The sequence below is a fragment of the Stegastes partitus genome, unplaced genomic scaffold (genome assembly GCF_000690725.1).
Source record: "Stegastes partitus isolate 25-593 unplaced genomic scaffold, Stegastes_partitus-1.0.2 Scaffold1059, whole genome shotgun sequence".
In the NCBI taxonomy this organism is placed as follows: Eukaryota; Metazoa; Chordata; class Actinopteri; family Pomacentridae; genus Stegastes; species Stegastes partitus.
Genome location: NW_007578790.1, coordinates 140,739 through 153,952, shown reverse-complemented (window position 1 = coordinate 153,952; position 13,214 = coordinate 140,739). Strand labels below are relative to the sequence as shown.

General features: G+C 43.7%; 1 protein-coding gene across 1 annotated transcript in view; it reads left to right on the top strand.

Moving 5' to 3' along the window:
• The window catches only part of rptor (regulatory associated protein of MTOR, complex 1), a 202,978-nt gene that overhangs the window by 112,104 nt on the left and 77,660 nt on the right, over nt 1-13,214 (top strand). The window contains exons 9-11 of the mRNA XM_008295570.1: nt 648-748; nt 3,856-4,000; nt 12,195-12,270. Of these exons, the coding sequence (XP_008293792.1) occupies nt 648-748; nt 3,856-4,000; nt 12,195-12,270 (322 nt within the window). The remainder of the gene's footprint in view (nt 1-647; nt 749-3,855; nt 4,001-12,194; nt 12,271-13,214) is intronic.

Sequence of the window (13,214 nt, the reverse complement as noted above, 5' to 3'; positions counted from 1 at the left end):
CCATAACTCCCATTTCTACGAACATATAAAAGCTTTCTAAGCATCAGTGACGTCATTCAGATGTTATTCTCACAATCAAGTGCATCCGATGTATTAGAGATATATTTGAAAACCTTTTATTTTCAATTTTTGAGCAAATCCTGAATTTGGGAGGTCTTAAGCAAAAGCTTGAGTTTTGGTTTCCAGGATTTGCTGCGTTCTCTCCGTTCACCAGAAACTCCTGAACATCTCCTGAACATGTGGAGACTCTGGGACGTAGACTTAAAGACATGTGGACGTCTGAAAGCAGCGTCTCGCTCAGTTTCTAACTCACGAGAGATTCATTGAAAACTTCCACTGGGTGAAAAATGATGAAAATGTTGAAACTTCAGCTGAAAAACGGGCAGATGTCAGTTTCTGATGATAAAGATTGTTCCTACAAAGTTCCAGGAGATTTCTGAGCTGGCTAAATGCTACCTTCTGCTTGTGTCACATGACTGTATCGACTCACATGATTGTTCATCCTCGCTGTTGAGTAACAGTCCGAGTGCGTGCGACCGTAAACGCCTTCAGATTGTGTCGCGGTGACGCCGACTCTTTGTGCTCTGAGTATGAAGTGTGCGACTAGCGTGGCTGACGCGCCGCCATCTGTGCTGTGTTTGTTGCAGGATCCCCGGCAGGCTCAACGACAGACGGACGCCCCTCGGAGAGCTCAACTGGATCTTCACCGCCATCACCGACACCATCGCCTGGAACGTGCTGCCCAGAGGTGAGGCTTCACAAAGACGCTCTCCATCTGGAACGGGACGATTGAGTCGTGACTCAGCAGCCGTGAAGAGGCGCTGGAGGTCCAACGATATGTCAGAGTCCATGTGGTGGCGTCAACTCAGAACTCACTGTAGTATAAAGTCCTGCAGCTCTGTGGAACCAGAACCACCAGGACTAGACATAGTAGAGCCTCAGAAATATTAAAATGCAATTAATTATAAAAAAGAAAAGATAAAAGTTGAATTTCTTCGATTACTTACGTAGTAAAAATGACGAAAACATTGGCTGCCGTTTCCTCGCTCGGCGTCGCGCTGCTTCCAGGACTCCTGCCTCGTTACTTCGATCTTAAACCGTGTCAGAATGGCGACCCCTCGACTATGATTCAGTGTTAGGGAAGAGGAAGAAGTCTCAGTGAGAGAATTCTGTCAGGTGGAAAGCGGCCATGATGTGCGGCCGTTTTGTTGTTTGTTGGGGTTTTTGCGTTGAACGTTGAACCAGGACGTCACAGCAGAACCGACCACGAGTGGCGAAGTCTAGACGCTCGACCACGTGATTGTTGAAGAAAACAGCGATCGTGCTCTCGATGCGTTAAAATCCCGGCTGTTTGTTCTCCGGGTCTTAGCCGCAGACGCCCCTCTCCGTTGATGGTCCGAGACGTGAACGCTGACTCATGACGTAGATCCTCGCAGGTCCACGGTGAAATTGTAAAACATGGAGACGAAGCAGCATCAGGCCACGATAAGAAAAACAACTTTCCATCCAACAAGCCAACAAATGTGGTCCAGTCTTCCACCACAAACTTTCAGAGCTTCTTCTTCGTGGCTGGTAAACAAACTTTAGGTGCATTAGCGCCACCTACTGGCTGGAGTGTTACTGCATCAGTCTTACTGGAAACTAGGGAACTGAGAAAGGTGCGTTATTTTTTTAAAACGTATTAGTAATTAAGCTGTCGAAATTAACGCGTTAAAGTCCCACCACTAATTTTTGTCACGTGTCTTTGGATTTCTGATCTAAGCGTGGCAAGATTTTTGTTTAATTTGTACGGGAACCTCGTTAAAGCGTCACATTTCCCGGTTTTGTTTGGTTTAAAATCCCCAAAACCGTGTCGGTAAACAGTGTCTCTTAAAACATTTGAGGCAAGAAAGAAGCCGCGCAGTAGCCGAATCTGTCCTCGTTTCAGTTTGACGGCCGGTTCAGAGACGTCGGACCTCCGCTCGACGCTCATCGGTCGCAATGAAGAACCCGAGAACTCAACTTTATGCGAATGAGGAGCGAGCAGCAGAAACGCCGCAGTTCGTTTCACGTAGACGGTGAATCAAAGCGACGGATCCTGTGGACGCTCGCTGCTCGTTTCATGCAGGACCAGAACCTGTTAAAAGCCTCCAGTGGCCGCTGTCGTGTGAAGCGTTTCAGGAATTCTCAATCGATGGCGGATCTGCTGTTATTACAAACGCAGGCTTTGCTGTCCGTCACAGCGGTTTGCCGCCGAACGCTCTCAGGCTTTGTGTCGGCGCCGCGGCGTTCCCAGTTGGGGTGATTACTCCGTAATGCTGTCGTAACCGATAAAAGCAGCGTCCAGAAACGTGGAATCAGGGCGTTATTTTTATGCTTTGTTGCAATAACCCGAAATTATCCCTAAAAGCAGACGAGCACTTACCGGCGGCGGCGGTGGAGGAAGCACGAGCTCGCCGAGGCATAAAATCTTTATTTCAACACATCCTGGCGATGATGAAAAATGAAATGACCCGTGTGTCGCAGCTCTCAGGGAGCCCAAATTAGGGCACGCAATAAAAAAACAACTGCACAATAGTGAGGCATCAGCAGTCCTGAAAGTTGTGAGAAGCTCCCCGGCGGCGGGAAAGCGGTGAAGATGTTGATGTGAAACGCCGGGAGTGCAGGTCGGCGCCTCAAATGGAGATTAATTGTGTTTGGAGTGTGCAGAGCAGTAATTGGGGACATCGCTTTAACCGTAATTTGGCAGCTGTAAAAAACCAGCATATGCTGCGGCGAGTTTCAGCGCCGAGACCAGACGACTCACCAGTCCGTGTCAGAGTTGGATTTATTGCAGGTTTCTGTATCAGCGGTCGTTTCCTTTGGCTGGAAACGACACAAACAAGTGACAAAGTACCGCAGGACGTGTGCAGGTTCAGATAATCATCTGAAACGTGCAGCAAAGGTGGAGAACAAATGGTGAACAGAAAACAGAATGAAGATGTCGGACAGTGGAGACGTGAGAAGAGCTTTTTAGAACTTCTAGGGACTGAGTATGATCGCTGTGAAGGCCAATAAAGGCTTTGACCGGAGAAAATATGAACAATTTTGGCATTTTTGGTGTAAAATGCAAAAGAAATAAAACATAAATAGGTTAAAACTGCCATAAACTCCCACAACACAGCGTCTTCAAGTCTGTTGTTGCTCGTTTACTTAATTTCCATCCAGAAAATACAAATTGTTGATGCAGAAATCTGCAATAAATCCAAATTTGATGTGGATATTAATCATTTTTGGTATAAAGATTCATAGAAATAGTCATTATTTATCAAAAACACAGCATCTCACCATCTTTTGTCACTTGTTTACATCATTTCCAGTCCAGAAAATACAAATTGGTGAGGTAGAAATCTGCAATAAATCCAAATGTTGTAGTTATCTGACTCATTTTTGGTATAAAAATTCATAGAAATAGTCATTATTTATCAAAACACAGTGTCTTCAAGTCTTTTTTGACGTGTTTATATCATTTACAGCCAGAAAATACAAACTGGTGACAGAAATCTGCAATAAACCCAAATTCTGTAGTTATGTGAATCATTTTTTGGTCTAAAAATTCATAGAAATAGTCTAAACTGATCACAAACTCAGTGTCCCACCATCTTTTGTCGCATGTTGATGTCGTGTTCAGGCAGAAAATACAAATTGGTGACGTAGAAATCTGCAATAAATCCAAATTTTGTAGTTATTTGAATCATTTTTGGTATAAAGATTCATAGAAATAGTCATAATTTATCATAAACTCAGTATCTCACCATCTTTCGTTGCTTGTTTGTTTATGCCGTTTCCAGCCATAAAACTACAAACTGACTGGACGATTGTTCTTTTCTCTTCCAGATCTGTTCCAGAAGCTGTTCCGTCAGGACCTGCTGGTGGCCAGCTTGTTCCGTAACTTCCTGCTGGCCGAGAGGATCATGCGGTCGTACAACTGCACGCCGGTCAGCAGCCCGCGCCTGCCGCCGACGTACATGCACGCCATGTGGTGAGAACGCGGCTTCATGATCGCCGAGGCCTTTAAGCTCCTCGTGTGTTTGTGCACGCTGCAGCTAAAAGCTGAGAGGCTCTGTGATCGGATAAAAGCTCCTCTTTATGGTACAGGATGCATATTTAATGCCTGGAAGTGGTGCCGCTGGTTCTCTTCCTTCTTTTAAAAAGCAACGAGGAGATTTGAAAAGATGCGATCAGATGGCGAGCGCTGCTCCGAGCCGGTTCGGCCGCAACTCATGAACTGGTTTGTTAAATGAAAGCAGCACTCTGCTCCTGAAACAGCCGCCGATCGTTTAGTTTGTGTTTTTGTTAATTAGAAAAACGGTTCAGTCAGAGTGAGATACGTCCTGCAGTCGCAGCCGCTCGGCTTAAAGTCGGTTTAGCTTCATGTAGAGTCAAGAAGTCGATGCCAGAAAAGTCCCAGAACTAAAACACCGAAGAAATAAGATTAATGTGACGATTTAAATGTAAATATTAAGACCTACAGTTTGAGATAAATGGATTTTTGACATAAATGATGGTGAGACAGTGTTTTTTAGATCAATTTAAACTATTTCTATGAATTTTTAACCCAAAAGTGAGTCAAATAAATCCCAAGTTTGGATTTATTGCAGATTTCTTTCGTATTTTCTGACCATAAACAACATAAACACGACACATGGTGAGACACTGTGTTTTAGATGATTCCAATAAATTTGGACTATTTCGATGAACTTTTAGACCAATGATTCATATAAATACTAAATTTGGGTTTATTGCAGATTTCTACGTCCCCAATTTTTCTGGCTGGAAATTAAGTAAACGAGCAACAAAAGACTTGAAGACTCTGTGTCGTGGGTGTTTATGGCAGTTTTTGTCTTATTTCTTTTGCGTTTTACACCAGAAACGGCGACTAATTTGAAGAATATGAGGGTTAGAACCTCAATAAATGACAGTCGAGTCACTAACAGCTTGTCAGTTGCACTGATCGGTGCAGAACTTTTAGTTTTTTGTGGAGTCCAGGTGGAGCAGATGGTTTGTTTTTGGAGATTTTTTAAAAAATGAGACTCGTAGAATAAAGTGGAAGCTTCGGTGTTTCCCTCGAGGATTGTCAACAAGTTGAAAATCAGGTGCTTCTCTGTATTTTTACGGTTTAATGCTCCAATAAAAGGCGTCATTCTGGTGATTTTTAAAACCTTTTTATTAATTTTCTGCTGGTAGACTCATTAGAAGCTGGTTTGGGTTCAGCTCACAGCGTCTCTGCTGCTCTGTTCCCGATAGTTTATCTACGTTTACTTTATTCTACATGTTTCATTCCAACATTTACATGAATTAAAGCTCATACGTAATGACGCCAAACACCAAAGTTTGGAGCCTAAACTCCGAGATTTGTGTCGTTTCAGCCTCTGAACCTTTAAAAAGCAGCTTGTTGTTTAAAAGTCTCCAACATTACATCATTTATCGGAGCCAGAAGCTGAGAAAACAGAAAAACTGACGAGATTTTGAACTTCACACCAGCTGCTGCATCGAAAAATCAAAAAAAAAGAAAAAAAAAAAGCTTAAAGATCATTTTTTATGATGCACGGCTCAACGTTTAGAGTTCTGCGTCATCTGTTCCTGTTAAAGCTGAATATACGACGCTGTTCATCCTCTGAACTCAAACTGTAAAAACAAAAGTCGACAGATTTTCACCTTTTTAACAAAAATATTTTAACCAGAAATGAACCAAATATGAAACGTGGATATTTAATCGACTTTATTTACACGTCTCATTTAAAAGTCCTGCAAAAATAAACCGTTTGCTTTGATCAGATTCTGCAAAAAAATAAAAATTCTGCAGAATTTGCTGCAACCATGAAGCCGTCGGTGACTCAGCTGGAACCAACGGTCACTTGATGAAAAATCAGGGAACTTTTCAGCTGAACAAGTCAAATATCTGTAAAATGTGGAGCCGTTTTTATTTCCAGTGAAGGTCACGTCTGTGGACTCTGAGAAAAGTCACTTAGAGTCGCATTAAAAGGACAGAAGTCACGCAAGAGCCGCCTGTGAAGCTGCATTTAATGTAAAAACAGAAGAAAAAACCTAAAAGCTTCATTTGCGTCGTTGTGTTTCGTGTGAGCCGACACGTGGAGGTGTTCACGTCTCCCAGCGTATAGAAGCTCCTCCTTTATTTACCGTCTGGTGTTTGTAGGCGACTGTTGGAGGCTGAAGGCGTCGCAGCAGCAGCTTGTTTTCACATAAACTGTTGTTAATAGTTCACAAAATGCATTAAAGAGAGAAAAGTAGTTTATCTGGTTCAAACATCACGTCAGGATCTGGATTCTTTGTGCGGATTTCATCGAGTTTGTGATTATTGACGAACATTTTCTCCAGAATTCAAACTGTCGCCTTAAACATAAACGTAGTGGGTCAGAAGTTTCCCTGTGAAATAAAACAAAGCCTCATCTTCCTGATCTTTCAGGGTCGTTCTTCATCTTTCTGACTTTTCCAGCGACGTGAGCTTTGAGATAAACGAACCTTTAATCATCCGTGTTCGTTGTGATCATCGTTAATCCCGACCTGAGCGCTGCAGCTCCATGCCGCCTCCCACGCAGCTTCACCTGCAGCCAAACGCGCTCACCGTCGGCTGGAAGCGGCAGAACGACGGCGGCTCTCGGGGGGATTTCAGGACTCAGTCAGTGTCAGCGATGGCAGATTGAGGTTAAACCTGTCGCAGCGCAGAAAATAAACCAGGAAGCCACAAAACAAAGGCTTTTAACCTTCACGTAGCCGGAAACACGTTTCTCCACTTTAACGCCAACGTAAAGTCCAACGACATGGAGGAGGAGACAGAAGTCAGACGTGTCATGAAAACGGCCTGAAATTACAGTAAAAGGAAAAAACCAAAGTAGAATTTCTTTGACTGCTTGATTTGAAAAAACTATTAAAATCCCTGTAATTAGCTGTAATAATGTAATTTAATGTCCACAGCGGTTACATCACTGGACAGAAGAGAACGGAGGTGACTCCACATCCTACAGATCTTTAATTATTTATGTTCTTAATCCGTTTCCACACACAGCCTGCAGTTCAGCTGAAAGGTTCCCTGAATTTTTATTATACAGATCGGCATCTATTCTCGTTACAAGTCTCGTGTACACGCCGACACGAAGCGACAGTTCAGCCGAGAAGCTGCGAGCGACTGGGCTGAACTGCAGGCAGTGTTCACAAAGAGGAGAGAGGCTGGAAACAAACTAAATATGTAAATGTTAACAGTATGTGGAGCAACAAGGGCAAAAAAAACGTCGTAAAGTTGAAAATCTGGTTGTTTTTTTCTGTTTTTGCAGCTTCTTGCTCCGATAAATGATGTTAAACAACAACCTGCCTTCTTGAACTCACCGGCAGAGTTCGGAGGCCGAAATGACACAAATCTCAGAGTTTTGGCTCAAAACTTTCGGCCGTTAGCTGCCGTGAGGATTTGCATCAATTCTCGTTACGATGCTCGTGCACATGCTGCCACAAAGCGTGTTAGAAAGCTGAAAATCTCAGTATTTTTCCTGTTTTTTTGCAGCTTCTGGCTCCGATAAATGATGAAACATTGCCGATTATCGAACTCGCTGATGGAGGTCGGAGGCTGAAACGACACAAATGTCAGCGTTTCGGCTCGAAAACTTTTGGCCATAAGCTGTCGCGGTGATTTGCATCGATTCTTGTTACGATTCTCGTGTACAGGCTGACATGAAGTGACAGTTCAGCCGAGAAGCTACGAGCGACTCGGCTGAACTGCAGGCAGTGTTCACACCGATCAAAGAGAGAGGCTGGAAACAAACTAAATATCAGCAGGATGTAGAGCTGCAGCTTCTTCCTCCGTTGAACGACGTTATTTTGGCGACTGTTAACGACGACCTTCCTCCTCCAACTCGCTGCTGGAGTTCGGAGGCCGAAGCGACACGAGTCTCAGAGTCTCGTCTCGTCACGGCGTTTTGCGGCTGTTCTCGTTACGACTCTCGCCGATACGCCGCGGCGCTGAAAGGCCCTCCTGGTGTCGGCCTGGTGTCGGTCCGTTTTTGGCCCGGTGTCGGCCCGGTGTCGGCCGTCGGCCTGGTGTCGGTCCGTCGGCCCGGTTTCGGCCCGGTGTCGGTCCGTCGGCCCTTCAAGGATCCCGTCGTCCGTCTCTCACTGACACAAGCGCTGCTATTGTAGCTGCTCTCCTGTAAACGCCGGCCTCCATCTCTCCCACTCATTATGTGGCTTGTGTTGGAAGCAGCTCTCGCTCGGCTCGCCTCCGGCTCAGAGCTGTTGCGTAACCGCCTGGCGTCTCCGACTCTACAGACTTCACACAGTAAAGCAGGACTTGTGTTTCTGCAGCAGCACATGCAGCACTAAGAGGGAGATGAAAGTTTGGAATTAAGAGACTCGGGCTGTCGTTGATCGATGTTGGCGCCCCAAAACAAACAGCCGATTGTAATTCAGATGCAGCAGAGGCGGCCGAGCGGCCGTCGCTGCCCGTGGGTGGTGTTTTTTGGGGGGCGTGGGAGTCCGACGTGGGCGTGCGTCGCCGCAGATCCCTGCAGGAGGAGAATTTAAAAAAGCGCTTAGTCAGCCGCCAACTGGTCCGCCAGCGACACACGAGTGGACGACGGCGGCGGCTTCGGCTTCCCTCCTCCTCCGAGCCGCCGGCCGGCCCGGTTACATAAACGCCAGCAGGGACGGAGACTCGCTGGCAGCGCTTCCACACAGATCCCATCCCAGAGCTCCCAGTTACGAAACCTGAACACTGACAACAGAATCTGCTCCGTGGTGCCTCTGGTTTGGTGCAGAGACGCTCGTTTAGCACCAAAGGATTCTGGTAGAAAACATCCATCAGTCAGGCTCCAACTAAATGAGATTCATTAAAATCCTGCAGCTGACGTGTTAAAAACGTCATGAACAGTGAATTCTGCAGCAGAACATGACGTTTACTGTTTATTACTGGATGATTTTGGGCCTTTTTAATGTCTTCATGTGTAAAAACAACCAAAATAAGCATCAAAATATAAATATAATGATTATATACTCATTAAAACTGCATTCTGACAGATTACAAGATGTGTATTAATAATATAAACTGATTATAAACACATTTATTCAGCGCTTTTGTTGTGGAAAAACTTCTGTTTTTCACTGAACAAACAGATAAATGTCAGATTATAGAATCAGTAGAATAAAACGGGGATACTTTATTCACCGCAGAGGGGAAATTTAGTTTTATTTGATATTTTTGGGGGACTTGTGTTTGTAAAAGCAACAAAATCAACTCGAATAAGCGTCGTAATAACATAAATATCATGTTATATTTAATACAGATACAGATAAACATGTTAATGATCAATATACTCATAAAAACTGTGTTCTGACAGATTACAAAAAGATTGTTAATAATATAAACACATTTATTCAACACTTTTGTTGTGGATAAACGTCTATTTTTCACTTAACAAACACATAAATGTCAAATTGTAAAATCCATAAGCAAAAATGTGCAGCAAGTAAAAATATACAAGAAAATCTAAAATGCACAATAAGTGTAATAAACGCTCTAAAATAGGAAAGTATTATTGATAAACTCTGAATTAGGATCAAAGCTTTTTTCCCAGTTAATCGTCACTAATTGTGTCTGATTTTATAAATAAATATTTTCAGTATTAAACTTGGAATTTATCGGTTTCCTTCATTAAATAAAAAATATTTGTAAAATTATGTCAGAAATGGAAGGTGTTTGCTCTTTAATCTTGTTTGCTATCAGATTTTTAGGTCATTTCATTGATATTTGTGTACAAAAATAATAACATAAAAATACATATTTTTTAAATCATTAAAATTAATTTATTTTTTTATTTATTTATTTTTTTTCCCTCAGTGCATCAGCTAGTTCGTCCCACAAACAAATAATTATTATTTCCATTATCTTCTTGTCGCTTTTGTTCGAGTTGCCTAAACTTAAATAATTTGAATATAACTGTTACCTGGCTGTTGTCAGACCAACCGACCAATCAGAGCAGACCGAGCTTCTTAAAGGGACAGGACCTAAAACAAGAATCCATATAAATGTGTTCTAATGGACCCCAAATTATAAATTATATATGATACAATTAGATATATCTATATAAATATAAATGTATATTTTGTATCTTTTTTAATATATATGTAATTATAAATGTATAAATGTTTAATTATGGGCTCTTTAACGAGTTCAACTTTTATAACATGAAATGAGAACGACCAACACTTTTATCTCCTCTGAAGCTCACGTTGAGCATAAATATCGTCGCACGTTGAAAAATTAGCAGAAAGCAGCTGATAGAGACTCATTAGCCAGATAGCATTTTACAGCTAGCTTGGCTGCAGCCGCGCGGAAAACAAAAGCTAATATCACATCCGGTCACGGCGCTGCTAACCTCCGATTATGACACATTCAAGTAGGAGAGGAAAGTCACAAACCAACAGCTGAAACTAAAATTTATCGTCGACCGGAGTGACGTTTATGAGAAAACGGTGGATGCTAACACCGAGCTAGCGCGGCTGCATCCTTTTGTTTTGTTGAAACGTGAGGCAACGAAACCAAAGCAGCTGCTCTGTGGAGGTGAGATGACCTCCGATCGTACGTTAGCGCATTCGTTTATCTTCAGACTCCATCGTACCACCGCGGGCTGATGGGAGAAGCCGTTTACACAGCAGACGTCGGCGTCACTCGCTCAGCGTTGCGTTACATCGACTCATTACTCAACTCGTGCTAACAGAGAGGAAGAAGCTCCGTCGAGGCCCCGAGTTCAATTTGCTGCAAGAAATAAAAGGAGAAAGTGTAACAGAGAGAGAGGAGCTGGAAGAGAGAATGGAGGAGCTGTGATCAGGTTTGATGTGAGTTACGTAACCCCATGAATTAGAGATGATGACCATGAGAGAGGAGCCGGTGAGCAGAGAGGGATTAAAGGCTCCTCGCTGCCCTCTCCAGGACCCCCGGCTGGGAATCTGAAGAGGTGCATGTGCAGGAAGGAGAGCGCCGGAGAGGCAACGTGAGCTCGGGAGCAGAAAACCGACAGCCAGCGAGCAGCTAGCAGGACCTGAGCCTTTATCAGAATCGGTTTGAACCCGTTTTCTTTGCTCCGGTCGTGTTTTTACTCGCTGCAGTGAAAAATCCTGCAGCTCACGAGCATCACGAGAAGGAGAAGGATCTGAGTCTTCTCTTATGGCGGTTTTAGCGCGATTTTTTTGTTTTTTTTTTCTCTAACGTCATTTTTTTGACCATGTTGTTCTGTTTTCACAGCTTCTGGCTTTAATAAATGGTGTCATTTTTTTAATTTATTTTTTTTACGATGGCTGTTTGAACTTCTCGACAGGTTTTGGGCTTTAAGAGAATTTACAGCTTTGGTTTGTTAAGTGTTAAAGTGAACAGAATCAAACATGTTCAGCCACAAAACAAGATAAAGGACGTCTCCCTTCCTGTCTCCTCTCTGCTCGGTGTGAACACTTCCTGCAGTTCAGCCCGTTTTAACTGAAAACTCTCCTAATTTTTGTCACACAACTGTCGGATGGAGGCGAGTCAGCGACGGCTTCACGGTTGGGCTTTGAGACACAGAATTTTTAGTGTTTTACAAAATCTTCTCGGTGCAAACCGTCTGTTTTTGGAAGATTTTTTTTAGTGGTTTTGATGAAATATCAGAATTTTGGGGTTCCAGATGACGGCGACAGTCACACATGATTAGTTCAAGGACTGTGGGGAAGTTAAAAGTCGTGCAGTTTTTACTAACTCTGATAAATGATGTGGTTTTGGTGATATTTAAAACTAAATAACTCGTCTTTCACTTTCACTGGTGAACTTTTCGGCTCTGGTAGTAAATGTGAGGAGTAAGAATAAACATGAAACGAGGAAGAGGAGAACAAATACAAAACGTTGGCCGACGACAGGTAGTTTGTCGGCAATGTGTTGCAGTCGTTGCCGCAACTCGAGGCAACGCGACTGATTTGCCGTTTAAATGACGACTGATCCGAAGCAGAAACACGAAACTTTTGGTGCTAATGTTTCACCAGTTTGTCATTTTTGTTTGTTTTCTGTCACCAATCCAACCCAGTCCTTCTCAGATGATCAATTCGTTCCCTATACAGTTATTCTGGTTTTTATTTTTTATGTCTCCCGTGGCGGGGCGGCGCTGCTCTTATGTAATTGTGATGTATGTGTGGTTGCCTCTCTACAGGCAGGCGTGGGACCTGGCCGTGGACATCTGCCTCTCTCAGCTGCCCACCATCATCGAGGAGGGCACCGCCTTCAGAGTAAGTACGAGGGACAAACAAACGCCCAGACCTCCTGACCGGAGCTCAGATGCTCCGGCGTTCGAAGCCGTGATGGATGCCTCCTATCTGGGGTCCGTCCGCCGCCGCCGCCGCCTGTAAACACCAAACACTTCTTGTTTGCGCTGCAGCTTCGCCGCCACCAGCATCTCTATTAATCTTTCAAACACACACACACACACACACACACACTCTCATTCCCGGTGGATAACGTTGTAAAATGTCAAGACTAATAACTCAAGCGTGAGTGTCAAATAAAAAGGAGTTTGAGAAACCACTGGCCCTGCACTTTGAGCCACTGGAGTGTTTATTGTTGTATTTACTGACGTGGCAGGAGGCCGTGATGGAGATGCTGAGCGTAATGGAAGCCCGCTGCGAGAGGCTGATGGACACGATGATGACTTAACATATCTGGGTCAACAACACTCTTCTTCTGTTGTTGTTGTTGTTTTGCGTGAGTCGGCAGATTGTGGACGGAGCAGAGAAGTTTTCCAGGCTTGTCAACAATAGTTTCCATTAAAAAGACTCTTTGGTGTAAAAGTACAAACAGATTTATAAAGATGTGAGTGAATTAAAAATATCAAATGTGGAATACGTGATCGAACACATAGAGATGATCTGAGGTCAGTGAATGTAGGATAAGAGTCCTGGATCTGGACGGTCCAGACACTGGTGGGTCCTGGATGTAACGACACCATGAAGACAGAAGAACTCTACAAGAACTCTGTGGAGAGGTTGTTGAGACGCATCAGTCAGGAAACAATACAAGAACTTTTCCAAGTTCCTGAGCATCTCTGGAGTCCAGTTAGATCCATCATTAAGACATGGAAGGAACATGGACCATGAGTAGATCTGACTAGAGCAGGACGTCCTCAGAGACTGAGCAAGAAGGAGACTAGTGAAGGAGGCCACCAAGACTCCTATGA